We start from the raw sequence: 24,508 nt of genomic DNA, 5'->3' as shown, positions 1-24,508 counted from the left end.
CTCAGAAAGGTATTGTCATTCTTTGTAAACCAACCACCCGAACAATTGCGGCAAATGTTGCGTGAAGACAATATATCATCCTTGTTCTACCTCCCAGAAGTTTGGAGGCTGTCTGAAGTGTCCTGTTGTAGCCCCAACTTGTCTTGGTTTGAATTAATTGCTATCAACACTTTCTAATTTCAGCATTTAAGAGGAGATCAAGAGTGAAAATCCTACCCCCTCAGTTTACCTCAGTGCAACAGCTGAGTGATGTGAGACGACAGCTGCAGGTCACATGTGTCATTTCTCTCGTAGTGCCACCGCTAATGCACTTAAGACTTAAATGCAGCTGTAATGAGGATAGCAACAGGCGCTGAGCTCTGCGACTCACGGCAGACGAGATGAAACGAGCAGCAGCGGCCTTAAGCTTCCATGAAAGAGAGATTCATGCCACTTCATCAAAGCAATTACACTACTTCAAAACTATTTACGCCACTTTTTGGTCTGAGGTCCAAGACCACCAACTATTTAAGCCATTTAGCTGCCTGAAACCAAACGAGAGGCAGTTGTGTGAAAAAAAACAAAACAGTTTCCAATTCCAATATAAATACAGTAAAATATTTAAGGAAATAAAATTAAAAATTACTAATTAACATTCAACATACCTTAAGCTCGTTTTAATTAATGTTTTTTAAATATACATTAAAAATATTTTTTTATTAATTCTATTTGAATTTAATATTACAATTACACATTACTTTCTTAATTTTTCCAATTTTCAAATTATGTAATGAAACCACCAATGTCAACCACCAACTGACATCTTTGTCAATGTTACTTTATTGTAATATTCTTTTTTTTCGTATTCTTTTTTTCAATATCTAAATTCTCCTTTTATGGGAAAAAAATTTAATTGCATCCTTGTGCCTTCATCAAAACATGAATTCTAATATCATTAATAAAACAAGAATAAAAGCATTAACTGACCATCAATATACAGTGAAACCTACTGAATCCTGAGAAACAAAAACTAAAATTAAATAATTAAAAAAAAAAAATTAAAATGAAAAAGAAATAAAAACAAATGGACTTAAATAAAAAGCCTGCACTTGCAATAAAACATAACATTATAAATAATCATTTAAAAAATATTAATAAAATAAAAAAGAAACGCGTTGAAGGAATTTGAAAACTATCGTTTCCAGAGAAATTTCTCATTTTTTTTCCAAAGTTGCGAGCTTTCGGCTTTCTGATTACTCCTAGACTTTGCAGAGACACTGGCACTGTTACAGATCTTCTCCACCTCTGTCAGATCTGTGAGTTTGTTAATGCTCTCCTCATTTCCTTCATTCAAAATGTCCCAAAAGTCTTTTCCTTTACTTTTTGCTCTTTCTGTGCATGTGGATGCTTTCACATCTCTAGCTTGGTCCACAGTTTGCCTCTTTGACTTGAACAAGTCATCCAGGATGGATGTGTCACCTATAAGAACAGTGATTTGGGAGGAGCTGTTGGTCTGGGTTGAGCTTGATGCAACACAACCATCTGTGGAGACACGAGATGACTGTGAAGGGTATTCCTTGTCCTTGAAAGGTTGTGAGGAAGTAGTTATGTTGGTTTTACTTTCTTCTACTGGTGCACAGCTCCTTTGAGGAACATGTCCAGAAGTCGATGATGAGAATTTGTCTGTGGAGGGCATCTTCATTTTATTGTTTGTGAGGTCTGTACTGCAATGAAGGTGAACCTCAGAGGTTTCTGTTTCACCCACTTTCTTTTTCTTTGATGTTTTTCTTCCATCCTCAACCTCAGGGGTTGGTACCTCAACTTGAGTTTTAAGAGGGGAGATTGGGTGGGCTCTTTTTGAGGTAGGTCTTTGTCTGGCTGTAGACGGAGGTGGTGGCTCTGGCTCGATGGGTTTAGGAAAGGTCTTTCTGATGATGTTCTTAAGCTCAGGGCTCTTCTGGCTGTAGAAGCTCCGTAATCGGCTAAGTCTCTGCTCCGAATCGTTCTTCAGAATCTCTTCTGCAAAGTCCCGCACAGAGTCGAATCCAAAGAACTGAGCCATGTCTTCCAACTGCTGTCTGCAAGACCAAATATCATCTTAATGACACAACTTATCTTAGAGAGACAGCTAACTACAAAACCCTTGTTAAGCATGTTAATTTGGTAATCTGCAGCAACTCTGGCTTCTATACAGGTTAAAGACAAAGACAAATAGGAAATAGTTTTTACAAATCTATTTAAAATACACATGCCAAATACTTGCAAAAAGTACTCTTTGTATACATGTTGGTTTCAATACATGAACAGAGTCAAACCATGTGACATTTTACAACCTGAACTAACCTTGTCATGTCCTAAAAATGTCAAATTATCTTTTACATTTTAAGAGACTTATGGACCTTGACACACAGTCATGAGGGTCTGCAGGGCTATTCATATATAATTTCCTGTTTTGTTTTTTTCCTGAATGTTTCTGCAAGTTGGTTAGACCACACAACTTGGAATTTTAAATATTAATAAGTAGTTTAGTTAAACACTGAGTATATTGTAGTGTTCTAAGAGATTGTTTTATCCTCCATGCATTGCAAAATACAGGCAGGGAGCAAGTTTATGACAGTCTGTATATTATATCATTAAACCACAGCCCATAAGTTACAACATAATAAGAACCAGAAGATTTGCTTAATGCTAAAAGCTACAAAACATGTGACATAAAACATGCTCTTAAAGGGAGAGTTCAGCCAAAATGAAATACTCTGTCATCATGTATTCACCCTCATGCTGTCTGAAACCTGTCTTGACTTTTGTTCTTATGTGGAACATTAAAAATATTTGAAGAAATGCCCAAATGTTGTTGGTTTGTTAGTTTTTTGACAATGAATTGAAAATCAATGCTAACCAACTGTTTGGTAACCAACATTCTTCCAAATATCTTCCTTTATGTTCCGCAATTAAGTCATATGGGCTTTCAATGGCATGCAGCGGAGTGTATAGCTGATGACAAATGTTGGGTGATCTATCCTTTTAATATAAATTCAATGACTAACCCCAAATTCAACAAAATAAAAGCCCATTTTTAAAGCATAAAACAACAACTCCGAAAATTCAGCTTTAGTGTCTTTAAAGAAAACCTCTTAGTAATTTGAAACTGAAAGAGCTCAAAAGCTGCTTGTGGCGTAACTTCTAATGGTGGTTGCCACCCTTTGTGGTTCCAAAGCAAAAGCTATCTATGAAGCAAGCCTCTTAAGTATGTGTCTGTGTGGAGCTGAATCACATTACAGCAGTTCATCAAGGAAAAGAGTATATACTTGCGTGTGTGTGAGTGTGTGTTTTCACCATTAGATGAACAAACAGTACATTTATGAGACTGTACTGAGGAGAAAAACAGAATAAAGAGGGGGTTTTGCTCATGACTTGGGAAACGGGTGGGTGAGAGGGCTCTGGGGTGGTCTTCCCTCACTCCTGCAGCCCCGGGGGCCAGGCGGGGGCAGCACACCATAGCTGTGGGGAGAACTGGCACATGGCCCTGCGCTACCAGGAATTTCCTCTCACTGACTTGCTGTTCTAGTGTTTGTGTTTTTAGCCCAATTGACAAGATTATTTGCTTTGTGCAGAGTTGACAGCGAGTCGGATAGGAAAATAACGCAATCAATTATGGAACTAAGCTACGGAGACAATTCATATCTGCTGGAAATCAACTCTAAAAGACAATAGTATCATTATTCAGCTCAAGTCAGTTCAATGTTGATTCAATTCAATTCAAGTGACAATGTTGCAAGATGTGACTCAGCTGTAAATCAGCTCTACAGAAAGCAACCGTGCCGTCATCCAGCTTAATTCATTTCAATTGTGTTCTCATCTGATGGTGTCAGTGCAGTCATATTGACAAATTTCTGAAAGTGTCTTTCAGACCCCTAAGCAAGCCAAAAAGGCAACAGTGGCAAGGAACCCAAACTCCATCAGGTTGCAGAAATGTTATGTTTTGTTTCATTGAATAAAAAGTGTATGTTTAATTTCAGTTGGTGATTGAAACATTTGGGGACATGCTAATCCTCTTCACTACTCTCTATTTCACATAAATCAGACAGTAATCTCATAAAACAGTAATCTCAGATGTGAATAAATACAGGCTTTTATAAAAGACCTGCAGGTTAATGTATAGCAGCGCTGACTACTCCCACCTGTCTGTTTAAGGCTTGATTTATTTCTTACACATAATGGGATCGACTCTTGTTTTGACAGATCTTCCTGGAACTGCTGGGGCTAGTATCAAAAAACAACCTCCCGCTGAAACCCTCCAAAACGCCAAACATTTGTGGATGAATTTCAGTTGTCCTAGTATCACAAAGCACTTGTAAATTAAAACAAGGCCTCTGCAGCCTTGACGGTGTCTCCCACCCAACCTTCTGTTCCCCCTCGAAAGGACCCCCCACTGTTGTTTATTTCTTCTGGATTTTTATTGATATTGCCGCATACTACAGGAGGTGAAGCTGACAGGGCAGAAGACATCCTCCGCATACTGGGAAACAGCTACATCGGGAACACAGAGCCACATGTGTCCTCCATGAATTGCAGCCATCACTGTGATCAAACATGACGTCAAAGAGCAGGTGCTAATGGAAGCCAGTTAGTGGGGTAAGTGGCCGATCGTGCAGCCATCGAGGTGCTGAAGGCACAGTAAGCATGCGGCGCTGTGAATAACTCTCGAGGTAATTAATGAGGGGAGGCCGGCTTCCCCTTACAGACGGGCACAAACTGGTAGCTTGAACCACATTCCAACACCTACTCGCTCTCACGTGTCTCCTGCATGCTTATGGCCAATAGTAACTGCATTTTGATTGAAGTAGTGGGAACACTGTAGTTCATGGACCAATTCTCACTAGTTGTTTATTAGCATGCATATTACTAGCATATTGGCTGTTTTTTAGTACTTAAAAAGCACATATTAATGCCTTATTCTGCATTACCATATTTTAGATCCCTTAATCTTATTCCATACCTAAACTTAACAACTACTTTACTAACTATTAAATATTACTATTGAAGTAGCAAATTAAGAGTTTATCGAGGCAAAAGTGATAGTTTATAATTAGTAAATAGTGAGATTTTTTTGAGTGTCGTTTTTGATACATCAGGCTTTTATGCCTCATGTACTGTAGTATGATATAGGAAATATGGTGCACATAATCGAGGAGGAAAAAACACTTCAAATGTATATATTTTTTTTTTTTTTTATTTTTTTTTATTTTTTTTTTTTATGGAAATCAATGGTAAACTAAACGGTTTGGTTATTACCAGCATTCTTCCAGATATCTTCCTTTATGTTCTGCACAAGAAGCAAAGTCATTAAGGTTTAGAATGACATGCAGAGGAGCAAGTAAATGATGACAGAAATTTAATTTTTGGGTGAGTTATCCCTTCAATATAAATTAAATGACTAACCCCAAATTTAACATTTTAAAAGCCCCCTTTTAAAGCATAATTCAACAACTTAGAAAATTCAGCGCTAGTGTCTTTAAGGAAAACCACTTAGTAATCTGAAACTGAAAGAGCTCAGAAGCTGCTTGTGGCATAACTTCTAATGGTGGTTGCCACCCTTTGTGGTTCCAAAGCAAAAGCTATCTATGAAGCAAGCCTCTTAAGTATGTGTCTGTGTGGAGCTGAATCACATTACAGCAGTTCATCAAGGAAAAGAGTATATACTTGCGTGTGTGTGAGTGTGTGTTTTCACCATTAGATGAACAAACAGTACATTTATGAGACTGTACTGAGGAGAAAAACAGAATAAAGAGGGGGTTTTGCTCATGACTTGGGAAACGGGTGGGTGAGAGGGCTCTGGGGTGGTCTTCCCTCACTCCTGCAGCCCCGGGGGCCAGGCGGGGGCAGCACACCATAGCTGTGGGGAGAACTGGCACATGGCCCTGCGCTACCAGGAATTTCCTCTCACTGACTTGCTGTTCTAGTGTTTGTGTTTTTAGCCCAATTGACAAGATTATTTGCTTTGTGCAGAGTTGACAGCGAGTCGGATCCTTGTGTGAGGAGAAATCGAAGTATTTTGGAGAAGAGAACAGAGTTACCTGCACATGCTACTGGGTGTCTCACCCACTATGACAGTAATATTGTTCAGGCGGTAAGAGGTTTTGATGTTGTGTTTGACCGGATGTTCATTGTGGGGTCTGCCATATTCCTGCAGTGTCCGATCTCCATCAACATGATCTGTGAGTACGGGATCAGATGACTGGGTCTACAACACAATAAATACAGAGTGTTAGAATTGGGTTCTAAAAATTATTTAACAAATCTTTCCCCAAAAATCATGATTCTTTTCCTAATAATTCTGGATTGATCAACCAAAAAATTATATCTGGAACAAATATGTTATAATTATATAATATTGAAAATAATACAACGGATAAAACATTACCAATACAGATAAATGTCATGCTGTGTGCAATGCTGAAAACTAGCACATATCAGATCTGCATTTGCAGTAGATTTACACCACAAAACATCATTTTAAACAGCCAAGGACAATATTCTACGTCATGCAGTTTCCTGCACCACAGTGAGAGAAATTATATTTTACAGGAATTATGATTTTCCAGCCTGAGCTTAATGTAATAAAATATTAAAAAGTCTAATGTACCACAAAATAATGCAAAATTAAAAAATCAGCCATTTCTTTTAATTAATCACTCTGAAAAAAATATATACATTTTAAGTTATTGGTCTTAATCAGTCTGATGAATCTTTCACAGAATGGAGCAGTTACTGAATCAACATTTGACACACTCACTGAACAGAGGTTTTTACTTTGAGTCAAGTCTTGCAGGAAATTCAGAAGTTTTGTGTAATTCGGGATTGTAAAATAATTGAGTATTATACTGTTGTTCATATGACAAGCATGTAGTTCAAAATTTCTTTTAATAAATTATATTTTTGTACTTGCACTGAAATAATGTACGCAAAAGTGTGAAAATTGTTACTGAAATTGTGGTGTGCAAAAAATAAGGCATGGTTTGTTTAAATGACAACATGTACTTAAACACACATTGTGCAACAGATTTATATATATAAAAAAGAAAAAAATAAATCTCTAAAGCATACCGAAATACTATTGTTAGTTGCACTAAAATACTGAACACAAAAAGTGCAGCAACTGTTTAATTCACCCTATAGCATGCATATATATAGTAAAAAAAAAAAAAACATATTGAAACCTCTGACGAGTCTGGAAGCTGGTTTGCAAGAAGCTGCGAGTACTTGTTGAGTTCAAACACATCTCGTACTGCAGCACGGCTCAGGTGGTCTTCTGCTCTGCTGGAGCCCACTACCTTCTGATTAGAGTGGGTGTAGCTCACGTGCTGAAGACCACCTGTCAGAGAAGTCAGAAAATATGTTCAGGTATATTACATTGAAACAGTCTCAAAATGACTTCAATCTTCTTCTAAAAGGTCCAAATTTGTCATCTGTTTGTTTTTTGACTGAAACAACACAGTGAACTCTAATGTAATTGTTAATTATTATTTTTGTTTATTGTTATTTGGTTGCTGCAAATTATCTGTGATTTTCTTAAATGACTTTTGTTTGATTAAGTTATATATTCTGTGTGTGATGATTTGTAAAAATCAAAAAAGATATTAAATATACAAGATGATTCCCAATAAATAGTCCAAGTTGTTAAAGGGGTCATATGATGCGATTTAAATTTTTCCTTTCTCTTTGGAGTGTTACAAGCTCTTGGTGCATAAAGAAGATCTGTAAAGCTGCAAAGACTAAAGTCTCAAATCCAAAGAGATATTCTTTATAAAAGTTCAGAGTCAGCCACACCTACCTAAAACGGCTCGTTCTAACACGCCCCCACATATCTACCTCACTATGTGGGAAGATTTGCATAACACTGCCCAAATGTTCACGCAAAGAAAGAAGGCGTAACTTTTAGTCTCGCTGTAGTATTGTGGATGCTGCAGCCATGTCGTGAAGACGCTGTGTGCTTCGTTGTGAAAGCGAAACTACTTTGTTTGGTCTTCCAAAAGAGGACGATATCCGCTTCGTCATGCCTGGAGCTGATCTGTGCTGGTCGCTGAGGGAATACATCAACTTTCACCGTGGACGAAGCGGAATCCAGCCCGGGGTCCGTCACATGTGGTTGCCGCTCATTCGTTGGATCTGCCGATTCAAAAAGGCAGGGCATAAAGGAGAAACAATAATGTACAGTATGTGTTTTTTTACTTTAAACCGCATAAACACATTTCATTACACCAAATTCACAAAATAATGTTCTTTTTAGCAGCATCATATGACCCCTTTAAATGTTCTACCTATTAATGAGTCCAGTGTTCCAGTGTTTTCTTCATCTCTGGATTGGGTTTTATCAGATCCTGATGTTTGCCATGAGTTTCGGCTCTTTATGCCCAAAGATTTTTGAGTGGAGTTGTCCCTCCCAGAGGACCATCTGTCAGCTGATTTATTGTCCTTCATACATCTCATGCCTTCCTGGGGAACTTCATCTTCTGATGAGGTAAAACTTTCATCTTCAGATCTTTTTTCTGCAAACTTCACCCTTTTGTGAAAACGATTCTTGCAAGCAGTCATGCTGTCTTTGCTGTGTTTATGTGAACTTGTTGGAAGGAGCTCAAGGTCTGCTGATTTTTTCTGCTGTTTACTTTCAATGACTCCCTCCAACATTTCCTTGGATTCAACAGACAGATCCCGCGTCTTAGATGTTTGTCCCTTAATCATGATGGGTTTTTCACAGTTGTCCTCATCCTGACTACTAGAGTCCTCGTCACTGTCCTTCTCCTGCCGTTCTCTCTGAGCCATTTGTCTCTGGAGCAGACCATACAGGCCCATATTGCCAATGCAGGTAGCACCATCTCCCCCCACTTCTCCTGTGAGTGCTTCTGAGGGCCTGGGCCTGGAGCAGCAGGGATCTTCATCCTCACTTGCACTGCTGAAGTCCAACACCCCAGCGGGTTTAAACCCAGCACCAGCTGATCCACCTGCTCTCTCAGTAGCAGCATCTGCTGACTGAAGATCCTGAGGTGAATCAAAGAGGCTCTGTTAGTTTTATGCTGGAGATGGTTTGTTTAACGATTATTTGTATATAAATATGAAAAATAAAGATACAAAAGTTTAGTGAGTTGCTCTTCAAAAAGGTGTTGTAGCTTTATTTTTGCTTTGAAGTTTGAGATCATTTTTATTTGTTCCTTTTTTTATTATTTTATCTTCATTTTTGTTATACGTCAATTTCTTTGTATTTGTAACTGAAAATCTCTATATATCGATCAAAAATCTGCAAACTATACATATGCTATATTTTAACATATATTTATACAATTTATTTCCCGTTTTTCCATAATATACACAATATATCACTCTATACACAATATACCAATATGCACGCAATAGCTTTCTGCTATTGCTATTGAACAACAGAAATGCTGTATCTCCAAACAATGTTATATTTAAGCTAGTGGTCTAAACTGAATGTAATCTGGGTGATAAAATAAAATAAAATAAACGACTTTCTACGGTTTCATCTTTGCTAAATGCAAAAATTCAAATACAACTGAAATGGTGCAAAAACAGAACATTGTAGGAAACACTGCTCTCGACCAGGGAAAAGTCATATTTGGCAATAATTTATATTCTAAACCAATTCAGATTGAAATTTATATAACCGTTTTTAATCAATAACACCTAAAACACATCAAATGCAACTTTATCACACTTTAATTGATAGCGACATCCAGTTTTCATCAAAGCATTGACTTTAACAAGCCGCAGCGCTGCAGTCAGTGCCCATCCTCTTCAGAAAAACAATGTGTGAGGTTCTTTCCAGAAGAACAATTAGATAAGGCATCTGCTGAGTAAATAAATGTGGTATAGATAGTACGTTTCTGTGTGGTCTTCACCATTGGGCTTGAGAGGGGTTTGATTATGACCATGTGTTCGCCTGTCATGCCGTGGGAATAGATGGATGATGGGAAAGAAGAGGGGAGGGATGGGTGGGAAAAAGAAATGCTTCAGACACGGGTCTGTGAAAGGGTGGGTACTCACTGGCTCCTGCAACCTCTCATCCAGAGCTTGAGTTCTGGCCGTCGTGATCCCCACCTCCACTCGGCCCTCCCTCTGTGAACCAAACACGCGATTCCCATCATGTCAGTGAGAAGGAATTCATTTCATATAAACAGTTCATTAAAGGGATGTCATTAGGGATATGTAGAAACCCTTTAGATAGCATCCACATGCTCCTCAGAAACTCTGAATTACAAGTCCACAATCTGCACTAAAAATCTACTTTAATACCACAAGACTAGGGCAGCAATAACCGACTGATATAACAGATGTCAATTACAGATATATACAGGAGCGGAATGCGGAGTTAGAGAGCATGTAACAATGCAATTTTTTTGTCTTTTTACCTCCAGGATGCGGTGAGTAAGACAGGTGCCATCAGTCTGCAGACGAAAAAGGTTTCGGATGCCAAACAGCTCTCCTGCCTGGCCATCGGTTCCCTGAACAGCCTCAAAGTAGCGTCTAGCATTCTCCCGGCCTATGACTGATGACTGAAGTTGCTGTGAAAAAATCAAGGAGAAAAACATTAGTGTTGGATTTGACATCATTTTAGTGTAAGGACGAGGGAGCTAAAACTAAACCTATTTGAGTATGTGGCTACAACTATAAGAACATTTTATTAATAAAATTGTTACATTTTTTAAATTGTTAATATATGCACCCTTTCACCTTTGATGCACGGTATTATGTCTATTTTTTATGAACATACCTGTTTGTAAATCTGGCGCAGGTATATGATCTCCTCTACTGTTCCTAAAGAGATAAGTCTAAAAACGGTCACATCCCTACACTGGCCAATACGATACGCCCTGTAAATGAAAGCAGAAAGAATTACAGGTCTTATTGGGACCTTGATCATTTCCATACAACTTGGGTTAAATGTTGGGTTACCATTCAAAAGTTTGAGGTTGGTAAGATTTTTTAAAAGACGTCTCTTATGCTAATCAAGGCTGCATTTATTTGAACAAAATACAGTAAAAATCTTGTGAAATATTATTATAATTTAAAACAACCGTCTTTCATTTTATATTTTCAAATGTAATGTTCCTGTGATGGCACAGCTGAATTTTTAGCAGCAATTACTCCAGTATTCAGTGTCACATGATCCTTCAGAAATCTTTCATATATGCTGATTTCGTGCTCAACAAACATTTCTTACTATTAGCAATGTTGAAAAGCAGTTGTTCTGCTTAATATTTTTATTGAAACCATTAAATTTTTTCCAGGATTCTTTATTGAATAAAAAGTTCAAAAGAACAGCATTTATTTGAAACTGAAATTTTGTAAAATCCTTTGTAAAATTTAGTTATCACTTTTGATTAATTTAATAGGTATTGTTCAAAGTATCAGTATTCATTTCTTTCAATCGTTTGAACAGCAGTATATCTACTGGTGCAGAATTTTGAGAATGATTGTCAGTATTCAAAACATAGTACTTCATCTTTCTGGCATGCTGTTGTGAGATGTGAATACCTAATGTTATGACTTTTTTCTCACCTGTCAATAGCCTGAAGATCATTGGCAGGATTCCATGTTGGATCAAACAACACAACAACATTCGCTCCAACGAAGTTGAGACCAAGCCCACCCGCCCTAGAGAAGAAACATGAGGATCAAAGTCATTATGAATCATGTTGTCATAAATGTATGTGAGATCTTATAATGAAACATAATTAACTTCTAAAGCCACACTCACAAGGTAGACACCAGACACAGGTTGACATCCCGAGAGCTGTTGAACTCTTTCACTATCTTAACTCGGTCCTTAGACTTGGTGTTTCCATCCAGTCTGTGATACTCCAGACCCTCGGCCATGCAATAGCTTTCTAGAACATCTAACAGCTGTTAAAATATATATAAAGAAAGGTTTGTTTTACCTGATTCACACTTATTAGAAAATGCAAATTAATTCCATGTATATATTTTGATAGACACAAGAAAAAATGTTTTCAAAAACGTCATTTCTTCTACAAACTTTTTGTAAGCACCTCACCTTGGTGGAGAGAGAGAAGAGTAGAACTTTGTCTTTCTTTGCGATAAAGTGGTTGAGTAGCTTTTGCAAAACCTGAAACAGGAAGAAAAACAGGACATGCTTCACAAAATGATGACTGGTGCAAAGACAATCTTGCTTATCATAACATGTGAAAACACAAAGGTTTTCATTTAAATCGTAATGAGAAAACGAGAAGTAACACGTCAGTCAGCAGCCACTGGATAGAGATTAACAGAGCGGGCTGTGTCTTTTCTTTCTATTGCTGATGTTTCAGAAACCAGCGCCCATTCTTGTGAGGATGCCAGTAACTCAGCATCTGCCAATAACAGCACCCTCAAGATGCTCCGGCTAAAGGGAGGGGGAAACCTTTGAAAGGAAGGCCTGAAGAAACACTAAATACTGTCCTTGTTATTTCTCAAGGAAGTGTATCAACAGCCTGCGAGGGAAGACAGCTCAGGGCCAGTGCTAGCCACAAGAGGGTTTATTAATCTCCATATTGCCAGGGAAAAATCTGGAATGGACTGGAAATGAAGATATCTTGGCAGAGCAACTTTTCTATGCTGTTCGTTTGAAGCTTGAGCACCCCTGATGCTAATAACCGTAACATGCAACTAAAGAAAAGTATGTTTAGTTGCATGTTACAGTTATTAGCATCTCAACAATGAGGATGAGATTCATTGATCTTGTACATCCCTTTCTATGTTGTCACCAAGACAACATGTTGAAAACTACAAACCAATTAGTAATTTTTCCATCATATGCAAATGTTTTCCAGCTCATTTTTGTTTACGAATTTAATTACATTATAATTCTATCATTTTAAGCATATTTTCATTTTGTAAAGAAAACTTTAAAATAAATGTAAAGTATATATTTACATGTACATATATATATATATATATATATATATATATATGTGACCCTGGACCACAAAACCAGCCATAAGGGTAAATTTTTTTAAATTGAGATTTATACATCATCTGACAGACGAATAAATAAGCTTTCCATTGATGTATGGTTTGTTAGGATAGGACTATATTTGGCCGAGATACAACTATTTGAAAATCTGGAATCTGAGGGTGCAAAAAAATCAAAATACTGAGAAAATCGCCTTTAAAGTTGTCCAAATGAAGTTCTTAGCAATGCATATTAATAATCAAAAAATAAGTTTTTATATATTGACGGTAGGAAATTTACAAAATATCTTCATGGAACATGGTCTATACTTAATATCCTAATGATTTTTGGCTTAAAAGAAAAATCTATCATTTTATCAATAATCTTGCTGCTGCTGCAAGCAAGTACGGGAACTTGCTACTGCCAATACATACGGCGATACAGTGCTGTGAGTATTTAAGACATACTGCTGCAGCACAAATTGCATATAAAATACCCCATAGCAGATCTATACAGGTAGAGCTGGGGAAGGTAGTGGGTTTCAGATGAACTCTGAAAGCACGCTGCAAATGCTCAAGTGAATGCTAACCAGCCATTTAAATGTAAAGTAGCAAGCTCATTGGCTGCGTATGCAACATGAACCAATCAGCTTGTGCCAAGTCGTTTAACGCTGTGAATATAATCAGTTACGTTAATACTCGTCAGCCTGCGCCATCTAGAGTTTCATGACTGAACTATACATATATATCATTTGTTTTCAAATCGAATTTAATGAAAATTAAATATATTCTAGAAAATATAAAAATGCATAGTTAAAAATGACTCATTCCTTTAGCGGGGCCAATGAAAATGTTGGAAGGGTAAGTAAAAATCAGAAAGAAAAAAAATGTTTAACATAAAATTATTGTGATAGAAGTTCTTGATCTTTGGGAAAAATGCCTCACCTTCATTTTTCCACTGTACATGGGGTCAGACATTGCTTCAAAGGCTGCTTGTTTGCACCTCCCTGTGAAATCTGGAAATTTCCTAAAAACTTGTTCACAAATGGCTGTCACATATTTCTCCTGTGGTTGGAAGAAAAAAAATCACAAAAATATTTACAGAAAGATAAAGATAATGATGATAAAGATAATATGTACTTGACCAACAGAGTGTATTTGAGCCATTACAAAATTACGACATGATACATACTGTACAATCAAACCTCATAATAGTTTCAACAGACCAGTTATACTGATTTTGTTGGATGAACGACATATACTACAGTTCAAAAGTTTTGGGGTCAGTAACATTTTATTTTTTGAAAGAAATTACTTTTAAGGATATATTACAGTAAAGACATATTTAAATAAATGTAAATAGAAAACATCTACTTTAAATTGCAATATTTCACAATATTACTTTTTTTTACTGTATTTTTGATCCAATGACATGATTTGATCAAAAACTTACCAACCCCCAAAACTTTTGAACGGTAATGTATTTGACAACAATCCTGCACTATTTCCACTACACCCAATTACTAACCTGTTTTTTGCTGGTTCCTTCTTTGGACTGCAGTAGTGCAACATGATTGGCCACCTTTCTGAGAATAGCTAGATAACTGAAGTACAGGTATCTAACCGGCACACCGTCTGTGTTCAGTTTGTAGCAGCACTTCTTCCGTGGACGGCCACTGCCACAGTGACACTTTCCTGAGCTCTGCAACAACAGGGTCACATCGTCTGTTTCCAGCACGGCACTATACACCTTCCGCTGGAAGTCTGTGAGAGAGCAATAGACCACCTGGAGAGGAGCAAGACCAGAAGCAGCTCATATTAGAGCACATACTATGAGATAGCATATTAATTCAGTTGGTTTTTTCAACTTGAGCTAGCCAATAACTCACTCGATCATCTTTCTTAGGTAGCTGGTCACTGATGAGGGCCTTTGTTCTCCTGAGGAACCAGTGTGAGAGTCTTTTGGCAAGGTCCTGAACTGCTTTACGGCCTTCTGCTAGAGCTCTTTTTGTCACGGTGTGCTTTTGTCCATGCTCTATGGGGTCCGAAAACTTGTTTTTAAAACCCACCGGAGAACCCAGGCATCCAGGAATGGCCCTGTGACATTTAAGTGAATTAATGGAGAAATTACCATTATCATAACACTATAATGGCACAAAATGAAATAACTTGTGTTTCAAAACCTATTAAACTGCCTACAAAAGCTGTGACCTTCTAAGTCACAGCCCAAATCAAAATGCAACATGAGTACATCAATTAGGGTTAAAAATAGTAATGCTTTCTGAGTGCCTCACCAGTCCATAACACACCACAATTCCTCCAGGTTGTTCTGAAGGATTGTTCCTGTCAGTCCAACCCTCACTTTACATCTCATGTCCTTCATGGCCTGAGTGATCTGGGACTTTGGGTTTTTTATTTTGTGAGCTTCATCAACGATAACGGCAGCCCAATCAATACTGCACAAAACCAAGTGAGACATTATATTGTGTAAAAGATTAATCAACATCGTTCGCTTTTCAATTCCAAAGAAAGGCAGAAAAAGAATATGTTAAAACTATACTAAACCATGAACTAGGGCAGTAACCATTTTACAGTATACTAAATGTAACTAAAATACAATACTGTGCAAAGGTTTGGTGTCAGTAGGACTTTTTTTAAAGAAATTAATGGGTTGTTTTTTAGCAATGATGCATTAAAGTGATCAAAAGTGATAGTAAAATACTGATATTTTTATTTGAAATAAATGCTTTTCTTTTGAACTTTCTTTTCATCAAAGAATCCTGAAAAAAAACATTTTACAATATATTAAAAAGGAAAATAGAAAACCTTTTTTTTATTCTAATCCATGAACCAAATTACTGTTTTTTCTTTATTATAGCCTTGGTGAGCAAAAGAGAACATGAGACACGGTAACTCAGTAATAAAAACAGTAATAAAACATGTTGCATAAACAATAAAAAAAACATCACTCAGTAGCAATAATATACCTGTTAAACTGGTCCAAACAGAGTCTAAGGGTCTCATAAGTTGTAAGAGCAATCTCACATCTTCCTCTCTGCACTCGCACCAATTCTTCATCCTTCCTCACACCATGCACGACCACGACTCTGAAATGACCCCACGTGTCTAACTCATCTTTCCAGTTGTAGAGAAGAGAGAGCGGAGCCACAATGAGGAAAACCTGAATAGAAACAAACATAAAAGAAAGGGTTTTTAATGCAGTATTATGCAATAGAAAACCATCTAATGAGGAAATATTAGATCTGACATTCATAATACCTTCTGAACTTGTTCTGATGGCTTCTGTGACAGCAAAAACTGTGGCTTATTGTTTTCGACGTCTTTCCATGTACCTGTTTTCCGCAGAACTGCAGCCAGGAAGCCGATGACCTAAAGGAAAAAAGGAAAGAGGAAAATGAGCAGTCCTTAAAAGGTTTAATCTATACATTGTAACATGCAGATTTACATACCTGAACAGTCTTTCCAAGACCCATGTCATCACCCAAAATGCATCCTCTAGATTTGGCATAGTTATGATAGATGAATTTTATGCCTTCTCGCTGGTAGTCACGTAAATAACGATTGATGGTGTATGGAACTTTTACATCACTTCCTGACAGCAGAAATGGCTCAGAAGGACCTGGTGGCGTCTGATTACTGTGAAAGAGAGGCCTCTCATCCTCAAACTGAGGAAGAGAGGATCTGGCATCCTGGCGCTTTGTAAATGAGTCTTCCTCCTCCATCTCCACAGAGAAAGCGTCCACATCAATACAGGTGCTTGCTAACTAGATAAAGTCTTGTTTAGCTGTGACAGGCTTCTCCTTTGGAGCAGCACAAAAGTCATTTTGGTGAGCAGAGTACATTTAACCTGCAAACACAAAAATAAATACCACTGAAATCATATCAGGCTGAAAGGTTAAAGGTAAAGTTAAAGAATAGACCAGAGTCATAATTTACTTACCATCAGCATGTTTTCTTTCTTCCACACAATGACAGTGAATGTTGACTGAGACTGTCATTCTACCTTTTGTGAAGAAAGACAAACCGAAAGCAAGCCATACAGTTTAGGAACAACATGAAAATGAGTAAATGATGACAGAATTTTGGGGTGAACCATCTCTTTAACCGAATTAAGTTGTCTCACTACATGATGCTGTTTCGTCTGACACGAATCAATTCACTAGACGATATTTGTAAACAGACAGGTATAACGTGACTGATGATTACTTAGATTACATGTTAATTTGTTTTGATTTAAGTATTCTTTACGCGTTTCGATCGCTTTAAATCGCTGTTCTAAGTTCATTTGTTACACAGTGGAAGTCAGTTTGGTCTTACCATCAGGAATTCATTTTAGTCTCGCTGTAGTTTCTGGGATGATCATGTATTTCTTGTAGTGCAAACTATGAAGATATCTGAGTGACTGTGAGATAAACAGGTAGTTTTCCCTCCGCGTGTACAACGTATTTGATTTCATTCTCATCTACTTAGCATCGTGCTACATACAGCGTCGCAACAGAGAGGTTGCGTTTATTTAACTATCTGTGTGTTGAGAGCAGCACTTTCCGTACAAGCGCTAAGAGTAAAGTAAATTAAAGTAAAATAAAATAACTACATTAAATTATATATCGAATGAATACACTAAGACCAAATATATTTTAGCTCTTAATATTTACACTGTTAGGGGCAGCTTACATGTGCAAAAAGTTAACAACAATGCTAATTAAAAATAATAATGTCAAATTATTAGCCTAGGTCAAAATAATGTACAGATTAAATTAAATAATAAAAAATAAATCTAAAAATAATTTACAAACATTAGATGAAAAACGAGAATTAGAAGTAAAAAAAAAAAACCTAATAAAAATGTCAAAAGCACATAACAACACTTACAAAAAATGTAACTAAAACTTAAAATAAAAAGGCAAAGCTCCAAATATTAATACATACTATAATAGTACATAAAATAAAATAAAAAATAACAAGTCAATTAGATATTGAATGAATAAACTAAGACCAAATATATTTTAGCTCTTAATATTTACACTGTTAGGGGCAGCTTACATGTGCAAAAAGTTAACAACAATGCTAATTAAAAATAATAATGTCAAATTATTAGCCTAGGTCAAAATAATGTACAGATTAAATTAAATAATAAAAAATAAATCTAAAAATAATTTACAAACATTAGATGAAAAACGAGAATTAGAAGTAAAAAAAAAAAACCTAATAAAAATGTCAAAAGCACATAACAACACTTACAAAAAATGTAACTAAAACTTAAAATAAAAAGGCAAAGCTCCAAATATTAATACATACTATAATAGTACATAAAATAAAATAAAAAATAACAAGTCAATTAGATATTGAATGAATAAACTAAGATCAAATATATTTTAGCTCTTAATATTTATACTGTTAATATTTATCACTTGCAGGGACAGCTTACATCAGCAAAAAGTTAACACCAATATTAACATCATCGTTGTTTTTGTTCATTAAAACCAGTCAAAATAATTTGAAAAATAAATGAAAATAAAGCTGAAATAAAATGCCAACATTAGATGAACAACGAAAATTAGAAATGTGGCCTAAAAACAACTAAATAAAAAACTAATAAAAATTACACATAAAAACACTAAAATTTAAAATAAAATTAAAACTGAAAATTAAAAACAATGCTCAAAATATTAATACATACTATAATAGTATATAAATAATTCTAAAATAACATTGGCTAACATCTAAGTCTTAATAATAACAACAACATCAATAATAATAATAATAATAATAAAACTTTAAAATCAGCTATACATGAGCTATGGGAACTGAGGCTTTATTGTTCTATCTGCAAAAAAAGGCACATATTCTACCTAAGCACCTGATCAATATGCTGACAGCCAAGCTTCAAATCAAAATATTTTTAATTGCAGTTAAATACAGCCGGTTGTGCCTGGTAACCAGACCAGACCAGTGCAAATTAGCACAGCAACAGCATGACCTACATTGATAGCTCGTCTCAGACTGGAAAAGTTCCACTCGTTTGTTGTCACTAGATTATGCACCTCTTTCCTGGGGAGCCACCAAATCTGCTAATTATGGTCAACGAAAGTGGTTAATGGTTTTGCACACGGGTGGTCCGTATCTCTTTAACGCATTCATTCTGACTGACCTCACCATTACCACCCATCTTGGGCAGCTGTTTTTCATAGGGGGCAAACAGACCTATGCGCTTCAGTAGAAGAACAAGTGTTGTGTGCGACCCAGTGCTATGCCTACTGCTATGTAAACCGTCTGTCATGACTGTTTGGGTTTCTTTATAAGAACATCTGCAGCAGCTGCCCTATAAATTCCCAGCGTTGAGAGAGGAGGAACAGAAAGTTCCATTTTTGTCTTGCAGTGTACCATAGTAGAGCGGACAACACGGGCCATCCACCACTTCCTCCTCATCTTTAGCTTGGATAACAATAACGACAGGCTGTTTCCTTATATTTTCATTCACATAGGCCCTCTTGATTGTTTCTACCACAAAAATCCAGTCGTTCAGGTAAAACATTTCCTGAGGTGTAATGTTCAAATGGAGACACATCAAGCTTTCCCTGAGCAATCAATGCCCTTAGGTGACTTTCCTACAATAGGCCGCAGTGTTGTAATTTTGAGCTCCAGGCACATTATGTCGTCCCATAAGGTAGTGTAAAGGGCATTTGTCATTAGCAGTGTGAGATCGCAGGCAGCAGAGACCGCTGAAGTTCCCCCTCACTGCAGATGCTGAATGGGAGATTTGTCTTCTTCTCCCTGCGCTTAGGAAATGCTCCATCTGTGTTTCACAGACTTTCTCCTATGAGTCACCCAAGCTTAGAAAGCCAAAACCAATTACAGCTATGCCAAAAATGACAGTTTCAACTTCATACGAATTCATTATAGAAATAAAAAAGGGTTTTGTTGTTGTTATTGTTTTTAATCCTGTATTGGCTTGCAGTCAGTGGAAGATATATGCGCTACACACTGGACCAAAGGTTTTTAACCAAAGGTTTGTTGATGACACAAACCTCCAAATATAATGATCCCATTGTGAGGGGGCCCCCTTTGTACAAATATAAAGACGGCTATATATTTAATGTATAAAAAGCAGTTTCCACTCTGAAAACTACAAATATATAACTACAAAACAATATATGTGACCCTGGACCACAAAACCAGCACAAGTATATTTGTAGCAATAGCCAACAATACATTGTATGGGTCAAAATTATTGAATGTTCTTTTATGCCAAAAATCATTAGGATATTAAGTAAAGATCATGTTCCATGAAGATATTTAGTAAATTTCCTTCCATAAATATATCAAAACTTAATTTGTGATTAGAAATATCAAATATGCATTGCTAAGAACTTCATTTGGACAACTTTAAAGGCGATTTTCTCAATATTTAGATTTTTTTTTTTTTTTTTTTGCACCATCAGATTTCAGATTTTCAAATAGTTGTATCTCAGCCAAATATTGTCCTATATCCTAACAAATCATACATCAATGGAAAGCATATTTATTCAGCTCAGATCTCAATTTCAAAAAATTGACCCTTATGAATGGTTTTGTGGTCCTGGTTCACATATAAAAAATATTATCTGGGGGGAAAAAACTATCGCTGACAATGGAATAACTTTTGTGTGTGTGTGTGTGTGTGTGATTAATTTTGACGATTTCTGACCAGCATTTAGAATGGTATGGCAATAATGTAAAATGTGGTATATTTTCCCCTTTTGTATATAGAGGGAGCCAGAGGGGGAAGGAAGGAATGAAGGAAGAAAAAGAAAGGAAGAAAAAGAAAGAAAGAAAGAAAGAACGAAAGAAAGAAAGAAAGAAAGAAAGAAAGAAAGAAAGAAAGAAAGAAAAAAGAAAGAAAGAAAAAGGATGGCAGAGGGTAAAAATGTCAAATAAATAAATGTATTAAAAATGGCAACCTTTACATCAACAGCTTTCAGACCACATTCTGAATGGACATCATTAATTTTTTTGTGAATTAAACAGAGAATGTGAAGGATAGACATTCAGTAGGTTGTAATATCTTTAGTCATGTCATGTCTATTTTTCTCAACATGTTTTCCAGTATGTTTTTGACACAAATAATTTTTTGAATGGGCATATTTTTTAGTGTTAACAACAGTATTAAATAGACTGTAAGTCTATCCCTCCTAACCTTGTTTTCATTCACAAAAATAAATAAATAAATATGTGGTCTACCCTGGAAATCCATCACAAATAACTGCTACTAAAAAATTCTATGAACAGAGTGATTGTGTGCTTACACTCTCAGTCTTATCTCACTATGTTCCTCTCCAATGCGTTTCCTCATATTAGCAGTAAAGAGTTACAAAATCTCCTTTCTGTCGAGCTGGAAATTTCAGCTGTGTGTGAGGTCTGTCTCTTGCAGATTCCAGAAGATTGCGTCATTTCCCCATGTCTCTGTTTGTGTGGTCAACATCACAGACACACCACTGAATCTTTCAAACAGTCTGAATGAGGTGTCTGATAGAATCGTAATATTTTCTCCCGGCCCCTCATCCACAAGGCACAAGTCTTCTTTTCCATCCAGATTTGTCAGGATCTGTGACAGTCTAGGACTGCTAACTATTAAAACCGTAAGGATGCACACAATTAAAACTTTCATGTAAACTACTAGCGTGTCTCAGAGAGACATAAGCGGCTGATTTGTGGTTGAATTCACCAGAGCCTCATGCTTGCAAAATAATTAGAGATTTCTGGAACGAGTACATAGAACTTTTGTGATTTCTTTGGACCCGACTTTGGCAACATATGCCGCATTCTGTCAGCTATTTACTCGCACTGTTAATTTAAAATGTCACATGGCTCAGAATATTAATGCTTTTTGGGTGGAAAGGGCTTCTCTTTTCTTTTGTTTTCCTTCCTCCTACCTTTTTTTCCCTCATTTGTATATAAATGTAACTATCCACACATCAACAGTAGTTACTTAGAAATTATTTTAGAATATTACTGCAATCAAAGATGTTGCCCTCATCCAAGACAGCGACAAATAGAGTGCTGCCATGCGTTTCAATGTAGTTGTACAATACTTGAACATTCTCCAAGCTTCTTGAACTAAATCCAGCCCCTTTATCCCGCTTTCTTTGTCTCTCTCACAGGCAATTATACAACCACAAGCACACACTTGAAAAGCACACACTGATCGTCTTGAAGTGGGGTCTATTATGGAAAGGCACAGAAACTAGTTGCAGAAAGAGTGCGGATAGCAGAATTACTTTACAAAGTACACTATTTATTCATTTATCATCGTTCCCATCGTCCTCTTGAGACATTGTGACACAAATGATTTAACTCAGTGAGCTACATCGCCAAATTCAAGGGTGACCTGAATTGGATGGGCTGGTCTCTTTTGTCCTGCATTGAGATGGAAAGACTGGACGAAAAAAAAAACATATTTACAACTGAAGCGGCACTCATTATGCCGGGACCCCACAGAGGGCCCTTTTGTTTGTTGACTTCAGCTACAATAAACACATCAAGCATCCAATATAACTCTGCCTGTTCTTTATCCTCAATCATTAAAAGCCTCAATGGGCCTCTTACTGGTCTGAGACTGATTTGATAAGCAAACAAAACACAAGAACAGTGAAAAAACCTGGTGGTGTTGGCATTTTTGGAGTATTCTGATACAGTTGGTAGGAATGGCCAATTCATCCTTGCAGCTAGACGTTCTCCCGCCACTGTTAGGCACTGGCACGTTGGCTTGGGTTTTGTGTGGCACCTCGGACCAACAGTGTTGCATTACTGAACGGAACAACAAAGGCTTTCTGAAATGCACCAGCTCAGCAGAACCCAATGTCCACGGCCCTGGCACGTATGGCCGCTAGTTCCACAAATCATTCTACTTCAGTGCAGGGGAATTATTTCTCTAGTGTTTCAAACCGACGGAAAAGATCAATTATGCTAGCCAAAGTACAACATTTAAACAAGATACTGTATCACTGTATATTGTTGTTGTTGTTGGGCAAAAAACTTGTATCTTTCTAGTTTTTTTTAATTTTATTTTATTTTTGATAAATCCGTGCTACTGATCAAATTAAAACTCTATTGGGTCCTGTCTGTCAAACCACACAACTCCACCCCAACTAATGGTAATGAATAATGTATACATGCAAGTGTCATTTATCATGCCTTCATCAATTATTTGTACTATCATCAAATAAACAAGTTTATATCTCACAATTCTGAGAAAAAAGTCAGAATTGCGAGTTACAAACTCACAATTGCAAGAAAAAAGTCAGAATTGCAAGATACAAACTCGCGATTGTGAGAAAAAGTTAGAATTGTGAGATACAAACTCGCAATTGTGAGAAAAAAGTTAGAATTGTGAGATACAAACTCTCAATTGCGAGAAAAAAGTCAGAATTGCAAGATACAAACTCGCGATTGTGAGAAAAAAGTTAGAATTGTGAGATACAAACTCGCAATTGTGAGAAAAAGTTAGAATTGTGAGATACAAACTCGCAATTGTGAGAAAAAGTTAGAATTGTGAGATACAAACTCGCAATTGTGAGAAAAAGTTAGAATTGTGAGATACAAACTCGCAATTGTGAGAAAAAGTTAGAATTGTGAGATACAAACTCGCAATTGTGAGAAAAAGTTAGAATTGTGAGATACAAACTCGCAATTGTGAGAAAAAGTTAGAATTGTGAGATACAAACTCGCAATTGTGAGAAAAAGTTAGAATTGCAAGATACAAACTCGCAATTGTGAGAAAAAGTTAGAATTGCAAGATACAAACTCGCGATTGTGAGAAAAAGTTAGATTGCAAGATACAAACTCACAATTGTGAGAAAAAAGTTAGATTGCAAGATACAAACTCGCAATTATGAGTTTTGAGATTTCAACTTGCATTTAAGAAAAACGTCAGAATTGCATGATATAAACTCACCATTTCATGTTATAAAGTCAGAATTGTGAAATAGAAACACGAAATTCTGAGAAATAAATTCAGAATTGCGAAACTTTTTCCTCCCTTTAGAATTAGACTTTATAACTCGCAATTGAGTTCGCAATTGCAAAAAAAGTCAGAATTGTGTGAAATACACTAGCAATTTTTTGTACAGATTTGTACGTTTAGAGTATATCTCACAATTGTGAGTTTATATCACACAATTCTGACTTTATAAGTCGCAATTGCACATTTGTTTTTATATTATATATAAAGTCAGAATTGTGAGATGTAAACTTGCAATTGCAAGAAAAAAGTCAGAATTGTGAGATACAAACTCGCGATTGTGAGAAAAAAGTTAGAATTGCAAGATACAAACTCGCAATTGCGAGAAAAAAGTCAGAATTGTGAGATTTTCCAAGGTTAAAAAAAAAGTAAATTTCCATAATGTACTTAAAGTGCTCTATTTTCACTAATTTTGTATTTAATCTACTAAAAAAAGTCCCAAAATAGCAAAGTTGAGTTAACTTAGTTGATCTTAAGTTTATATTAAGTACTAAAAAATCATTTTTAGTATATTAAGTACAAAATTAGTGCATGAAATTA

The 24,508-nt window shown here is 36.4% G+C and overlaps 1 protein-coding gene across 1 annotated transcript; it reads right to left on the bottom strand.

Annotated features, from left to right (window-relative positions):
- Window positions 1-1,060: 1,060 nt before the first annotated feature.
- ercc6l2 (excision repair cross-complementation group 6-like 2) lies at window positions 1,061-17,470 on the bottom strand. The gene is made up of 19 exons (XM_016462011.1): window positions 17,287-17,470; window positions 16,910-16,972; window positions 16,419-16,816; window positions 16,228-16,338; window positions 15,936-16,129; window positions 15,243-15,404; window positions 14,838-15,045; window positions 14,477-14,734; window positions 13,894-14,013; window positions 12,053-12,124; window positions 11,756-11,901; window positions 11,557-11,652; window positions 10,769-10,868; window positions 10,407-10,559; window positions 10,042-10,113; window positions 8,301-9,018; window positions 7,200-7,354; window positions 6,057-6,223; window positions 1,061-2,057 (listed from the first exon to the last, which is right to left on the bottom strand). The coding sequence occupies exons 3-19, from the start codon at window positions 16,689-16,691 to the stop codon at window positions 1,172-1,174; spliced, it is 3,891 nt and encodes a 1,296-aa protein (XP_016317497.1). The 5' UTR covers window positions 16,692-16,816; window positions 16,910-16,972; window positions 17,287-17,470; the 3' UTR covers window positions 1,061-1,171.
- Window positions 17,471-24,508: the final 7,038 nt, after the last annotated feature.

This window comes from Sinocyclocheilus anshuiensis, unplaced genomic scaffold (genome assembly GCF_001515605.1).
Source record: "Sinocyclocheilus anshuiensis isolate Anshui unplaced genomic scaffold, SAMN03320099.WGS_v1.1 scaffold80, whole genome shotgun sequence".
In the NCBI taxonomy this organism is placed as follows: Eukaryota; Metazoa; Chordata; class Actinopteri; order Cypriniformes; family Cyprinidae; genus Sinocyclocheilus; species Sinocyclocheilus anshuiensis.
The sequence above is the reverse complement of the archived record's forward strand: the minus strand, read 5'-3'. Positions and strand labels throughout refer to the sequence as shown.

What these genes read in the sequence shown, in the direction of transcription:
- ercc6l2 (XM_016462011.1), bottom strand. Translation starts at nt 16,691, where the DNA reads ATGGAGGAGGAAGACTCATTTACAAAGCGCCAGGATGCCAGATCCTCT. An exon ending in TTGTGGTGTGTTATGGACTG is followed by an intron (nt 15,046 to 15,242) that starts GTGAGGCACTCA and finishes TAAATGTCACAG; the next exon opens with GGCCATTCCTGGATGCCTGG. An exon ending in TTACTCACCGCATCCTGGAG is followed by an intron (nt 10,114 to 10,406) that starts GTAAAAAGACAA and finishes TTTGGTTCACAG; the next exon opens with AGGGAGGGCCGAGTGGAGGT.